This window comes from Benincasa hispida, unplaced genomic scaffold, assembly GCF_027475165.1.
Source record: "Benincasa hispida cultivar pf3 unplaced genomic scaffold, pf3_genome.v1.1 HicScf19, whole genome shotgun sequence".
In the NCBI taxonomy this organism is placed as follows: Eukaryota; Viridiplantae; Streptophyta; class Magnoliopsida; order Cucurbitales; family Cucurbitaceae; genus Benincasa; species Benincasa hispida.
In genome coordinates this window covers 1-6,675 of record NW_028326261.1, presented here as the reverse complement: position 1 = coordinate 6,675, position 6,675 = coordinate 1, and the positions used below count along the sequence as shown (strand labels likewise).

Sequence of the window (6,675 nt, the reverse complement as noted above, 5' to 3'; positions counted from 1 at the left end):
ACTCATACAAATAAAAGGACAGTCTCTCATAGGTAGGAGTCTATAACTTACTAGGAGTCCCTTGGAATTCATAAGGGATTTGTCCATATCCAAGGTCTAAAAAGTCTTTTCGTTAGGCCAGGAATAGGAACGCATTAGCTGTCCGCTCTCCGGTTGGGCATGGCTGAGTGGACTAAAGCGTCGGATTGCTAATCCGTTCAATGTGCTCATCAGCGCCTGACCCTGAGATGTTACCTATAGTCATCCTATAAAATATTAATGATAGATTTTAGTCAGTTGGTTCAATTTTTCGGTCCATCATGCTCACACCTACTTTGAGTTTAGTCTTTCATACATTCAAATGTTCAATTTTAACTAATGTACTCTTAATAAACCTTGAATATAGTCTCTCATAGCTAATTTTTATTGAAATTAGCTAAATAATAATAATAATAATAACTTTCATGCAAGAAAATACAATTTGTTGATTTATTTTCAAAATATTATAGTGACATGTTACATAGATTACAAAAAGTTTTAAAAAAGGTAAAAAATAAACTAGAAATAAGAATAAATTTAAGATTTATTAAAAGTATACAGTGACTAAAATTATATTAAAATTATACATTTAAAAGTACAGTGACAAAATTTTAACAAATTCCATAGTATTGGGGTTAAAATATATAACTTTTCTTTTAAGAATGTACTAAAGGGAAGAGGGATTAGGGGGTGTATTGGGACATCTCAACTAGGTTGATACCTCCTTAGCACCCTCATCATACCCCGTAGCCAATAGTCATATTCATTCAAAAAGAAAAGTATGTATAAAGAGTTAGAGGAAAGTTGAAATCCAAAAATCAAGAGGGAAAAGGGCAATGGGGGTTACATACACGATTTCCAGTTTAAAGCGATAGTAGTAGCATCATAATTACAAAATAAATAGGATTTTCTTCACCATAGGCCAGCCAATGATAAAGCTTCATCCCAAACATGACCTTGAAGCTTCTGTTCATCTTGGAAGATCCTTTTGTTCCGTTCAAGCCATGTGCACCAAAGAAGAGTAGTGATGATGTTGCTTCTTAGAATCTCATCCTTAGTGTTCAGATTTATGTTCAAGAGACAGTTGAGAATATTGGTAATAGATTGATAGTGTTGTTGGAGAATTGTTTGGGAAAGACGAGCCCATAAATTTGAAGAGAAAGTACAACTGATGAAAAGATGATTAACAAATTCTGAGCTATGCATGCAAAGAATACACCCGCTTCGATTGAGACAGCTATGAGGATTTCTTTGTTGATTCTTCTCCGTCGTGTTGAGAATATTGTGAAGGATACTCCAAAGGAAGAATTTTCATTTTTTAGGTATATACAAATTCCAAAGATTACCCAGATTGATAGAGTAGTGAGGAATTGTGTAGTACCATTAAAATGTATCTTTAATGATATGTAAAATATATAATATGTCACCTTTTTTATCCATTGCTTTTTTTAAACTATTCTATTGCATAATAGTTGGAAGAAGAAGAAAAAAATAGCCAGTCGAACTTAGAGAAAGAAATAATCTTTCTGAAATAAACACCTAAAATAACATTAGTAGAGACATTCCATAGAACAAAACTTGGGACAAGATGACAAACATTTCATAAAACAAGACAACTTAAAAAATATAGTCAACACCAATTCTCTACCTTTTTATTTAATTAAAATGCAAATACTTCACTAGAAGTACTTTTACCCATTACATAAGCACACACTTTGGTAGAGAAAAGTACATATGCAATTAACAATTATTCTCCAGGAGATGTCAAATTGGTATGGGGTCTATAACCATAGAAGTAATGAAATGTTTGGTTGCTCCATGAACAAATGTATAACCATCTTCCTTCTTATAAAACAAGTTTGAGAGTCTAGCAATATTCAGCACACGCATAAGGATTGCATTCGAAAGCTCTGTTGATTTCGTTATGTAATCTTCTATTACATCTTTCCATGATTTTTCGATTTCTTTTTCTAATTCAACCACAGCTTCTTCCTCTGATACTTCGTGTTGTTTCATGTAGCACTCAACAGCGGAACCAACATGACCTCTCTCTTGTTCAAACTATTAAAAAAAAAAAAACATAGCAAAAAATATTATTAGGAATAAAATATCGATATCCATATCAAAGTTAAATAATTTATAAAAAATCGTTTAAAAAACACGTTATTAGTAGTGATTAATTGATGATATTTTTATATCTTTTTATGCCTATTTATTCGAGATATTGCAGATGTTGATCAAACCAGGATATCGGTGTCAATCCTTATGATTTACAAATATATCAAATATTTTAATTATCCTTGCATGGAACTACTCATTTTTATTAAAAAAAAAAAAATTAGCTTGATATTTTTCAATGAATTTTTAACATTAAAATAAGGTTCAACGACTTATTAGATAACATGAGATTCCATCTCAAAATTAATTGACAATGATTGGAATTGTTCACGATCTATGTTATAAGGAGTATTAGATTTCTTGATTTTCCAAGGTGGAATTCTCAACAAGATTAATAATTTATATGTCCAATAGTCTACTTAGGGGTGCACACGGGATGGATTGGGTTGGGTTGAAGGTATTTTTTGGACCAACCAAAAAATTTCGGTTGGTTGATTGACAACCCAAAGGATCCAATAAAAGTCTCTGACCCAAACCGACCAAGCTCTTAAAATTTGGATTTGGAAGTTGGCTTATTGGGTCATAACTTATTTTTTCTTTTTAATTAAAAATATGTAAATTCATATACAACACAAATTTAAAAGTTATCAAACAAATTTAAACAAAGATAAATATCATAACAATTTTTAAAAAAAATTATTAAAAATTCACAAATTAGTCAATACAAATTAATCAAACTTTAAATAATATATATATATATATATATATATATAATATAATATAAATTGGGTTGGGTCAAGCTAATTCTTTTTTAGTCAATGCACGTTCCAACATAATCCAACAAAAATAGAAAAAGTTTAATCCATCCTAACCCTTACATTTTGAGTTGTGTAGTCCAGATTGTTCGTAGGTGTCGGGTTATTTGAACATCCTTAAGTCTACTTACTATTAGGTTTAGACATTATTTTAGTACTATATTTCTAACTTTGATTCATTTTTTCTCTATATTCTCAAGATGTTGATGTGGTCTCTATAGTTTCAAATCTTGTTATTTTCATCTTTGTTCTTTAAAAAATGTCCATTTTCTGCAATCAAAATTTTAGCACGATACTCCAAACTCTAGTCATCAAATTTCTTAAAATATAACCATAATTTTTATCAAAGGTTCATCATTATGTATAAAATTACGTTAAAAATTTGTATATAGGGATCAAAATTGTCGCTATTTTGAAAGTATAGTAAGTCATGTAAAATATGACATATTTTAGAAGTACAAAAACAAAAATGAACCAAAGTTAGAGAAAAATAGTTTTTGAACCAATTAAATCTCTCTTCAAGTCCTTGTTTGGGTGTGAGCTTTCTTATATATAACCTATTACAACATACTGAATAATACCAATCATACAAGTGATGATTTTTAAATGTAATGGCTTGTGTACCTTGTGGGAAGTTATATCATTCATGAGCCTGCCGATTATTCCACTTGCTTTAAGAAGCATTGGATCACTCTCAACCCATTCAAAAGCTTCTTGTGAAGCAGCAACTCCCATTCCAACAAATGAAATTGGAACAAAAAGATAATAACAAGTAGACATAATGGCTACTTTCATGTACTCTTCCATTGTTGGCAAATACCCTTCATGGAACCATTTGGCTTCTGCAAAATAAGCTCTACATTGCCTTTTCATCTATACACAAAAATTTGGCATATATAGATATTAGAAAGCTTGAACAATTGAAAATAAAACTATATGACATTGATGAGTAAATTAAAACTTCTCACCCCTTCTTTTGCATAGTGAATAGCATATGGAATGTTGTCCTTGTTGATATCTTTCTCAATCTCCTCATAAACTTTTAATATAACTCCATAAAATACTTTCATGTACTTTGGGAGCTTCTCAATGCAATTCATATCCCACCTTAAATTCAATCAAAAGTACATTTTTTTTATATAGTTCATACTTTATTCGAATGGAAAAAACTTGAATGGCACCCAATTAAAAACTCTCACATGACAGTTTGCTTTTTAAAAAAAAACTAAAAAGATTATTTGTTTTAAGTGTGTATGAAATGAGAAACATGGACTTAGGTGCAGCCTAAATATTGCTCTCTTCGAATTGATCAGCTACGTTTATGTTGGCATGGTTTAATATGAATTGATGAAAATAGTTAGCATACGTCTTAAACATGGTAAAATGTTCAATATTTAGTAATCAGTTTAAAGGTGAATTACATTGAATCAATCAATCTAGAGTTGAAGAATTAAACCTTTCAATTGCATTTGTGAATAGTTGGAGTTCGTCCAATGTAGCATAAATGTCGTATAAATCATCAAGAATGGTTGCAAGAGCAATAATCTTGGCCAATATTATTCTAGCATGAGAGTATTTAGATTCATGAAACATTCCCAATGCCCAAATGTAGCTTTCCACCATCCTATCTCTTGCAAAATATAGTTCTTCAATCAAGTTCAAATCCTTCCACCACCTATATATATTTATGCAAAACACATAAAAAATTTCAAAAAGTTAATTCTTATCAAAATTGGTTAAACAATAATGATAATTTTTATACCATAAACGACCCACTATGTGAACACATTTCCAAAATTTATAAGAGAATTACTAACAATGTTTTTTTTTTTTTTTTTTGAAAAAGTAAATAATAAACTAACATAATTATTTATAGTGTTATTTTCAAATATAGAAAAATGAGCCAAGTTATTTTCAAATATAACGAAATGTCACTATCTATCAGTTCAATTACTAATAGACAGTGATATTTTGCTATATTCTGACATATTTCCAGTAGTTTTACCATTTAAAACAAGGGTAATTACAATTGGTAGTATTTTTAGGAATAATAATCAAGTGTAGAACATTATTTTAAAAAATTGCAAATATAGCCAAGTCTATTAGTTATAGACTTTTATCATTGATAGACTCTAACTAGTGATATAGTTTACCACTAATAGACTATTTAAATTTGGCCATATTTGTAATTTTTTTTACATTGTGTTATATCTGCTAATACTTTGAGTTTAATGTCTATATTTGCAACTGTCCCTTAAAGCAACTGTCATTAATTTTAAGATTTATTGAAAATAGAATAACTACAAAATTAAAAATATAAGACTCAAAATTCAGCTAACATAGTAGTTCTTGTAACAAAAATGCCCCAACCTAACCTTAAAAGAGAATAACCTAAAATATAATTACAAAAGTAAGCTAAGAAAAATGGTTGAGGATATAGAGCATGTTGCGAAATGATTTTAATATGGTTATTTGAAATCATTATAAAACATGTTTTTAATCCTTCCAAATTAACATCATTAAAAAGTATAAAATTTAATATTAAATGAAATAGTGAGAAAAAGGTTCACACCTTGAAACTTGACATAGTTCTTTCTGGTAAAGTTTTTGCATAGCATTGTAATTCAACTTTGCAAACTTGAGCAAAACATTGTTCTTCAATGGATCCTTTTCATAGAGAGATATATAATGTTTGTTCATAAGCCTTGGCAAAGCTTTAAAGATCGGCCACTCCAAAGCATATTTGGCTTCTTCACTAAAAGGAGAGGTAGAATCCATGGCCATTTCTTCAAGCTTAGTTGTTGTAAAGCTTAAAGCTTTATCCAATATCTTCTCTCCATTCATTCTCAAGTGTGATGCTTCATACAAACTTAATATTCCACTTTTGTCCTTCACAATTGATTCTTTGAAATCTCCCTCTTCATTTGTAAACTTGTTCAATATCTCTGTTAAAATTTACTAAACAAATCAGACAATTTGAAAATATTCCTTTTCATTAATTCAAATAGCAACTTTGTTTTCATTTCTCAATTTTCTTTCAGCATAATAAAAATGGCCTTGACTTGGTTTTATGAAGCTTTTAAATTTTTTCATTTCATAAAATATTGCCACGTCAGATTTATATTTTAATATGTACTTATGTCATGATAGTCCAAAGTAATAATAAGTTTCAATCAGCGCCCTATATAACACAACGTTGAGAAAAGGTCTTGGAATTTTATTCATAGAGACAAAAAACGATAGAAACAAAAAGAAAAAAAATATATATTAATTACAAATTTTGATCCTAAATTTTGAGTTTTCATCTATTTAATCCTAAATCTTTAAAACTACAAATTTAATCATGAAATTTGATACTCTTAAAATTCACGAAAGTACTACATACAAAATTGAAAATATAACTAGAATTTTATTAGATAATAGATTAATTAATTTGATTAAATTATAAAAAAATATCTTAAAAAATATCTTTCAACTTTGTTCTTTATATCAAAAATACTTTAGAATATTAACTTTGGATAAAAATCGTTAGTGTTTTGTCTCAAAATTGTCCTTGAATCTTCAAAAATTCCAAGCATACCCTTCTTGTTAGGTTTGAATAAAAACAGTTTAATTATACTCACTTTTGACTGACCATTGTATATTGGATTGTTGTAATTAAGAACTCATATGGAGTAAAGTGTGACATAAAATAGTTTAATTATACTCATTGTGACTAATCATT

General features: G+C 28.8%; 1 protein-coding gene across 1 annotated transcript; it reads right to left on the bottom strand.

Annotated features, from left to right (window-relative positions):
* Positions 1 to 1,695: 1,695 nt before the first annotated feature.
* Positions 1,696 to 6,169, bottom strand: LOC150030469 ((-)-germacrene D synthase-like). Its single transcript, XM_090309693.1, has 5 exons — positions 5,524 to 6,169; positions 4,408 to 4,626; positions 3,920 to 4,058; positions 3,576 to 3,824; positions 1,696 to 2,079 (listed from the first exon to the last, which is right to left on the bottom strand). Exons 1-5 carry the CDS (start codon positions 5,793 to 5,795, stop codon positions 1,783 to 1,785), a joined length of 1,176 nt encoding a protein of 391 aa, XP_090165819.1. The 5' UTR covers positions 5,796 to 6,169; the 3' UTR covers positions 1,696 to 1,782.
* Positions 6,170 to 6,675: the final 506 nt, after the last annotated feature.

Coding starts and splice junctions, on each gene's coding strand:
- LOC150030469 (XM_090309693.1), bottom strand. CDS start 5,795: ATGAATGGAGAGAAGATATTGGATAAAGCTTTAAGCTTTACAACAACT. Junction 4,059..4,407: donor TTCACAAATGCAATTGAAAG/GTTTAATTCTTC, acceptor ATTGAATTTAAG/GTGGGATATGAATTGCATTG. Junction 2,080..3,575: donor ATGATATAACTTCCCACAAG/GTACACAAGCCA, acceptor TTTTTTTAATAG/TTTGAACAAGAGAGAGGTCA.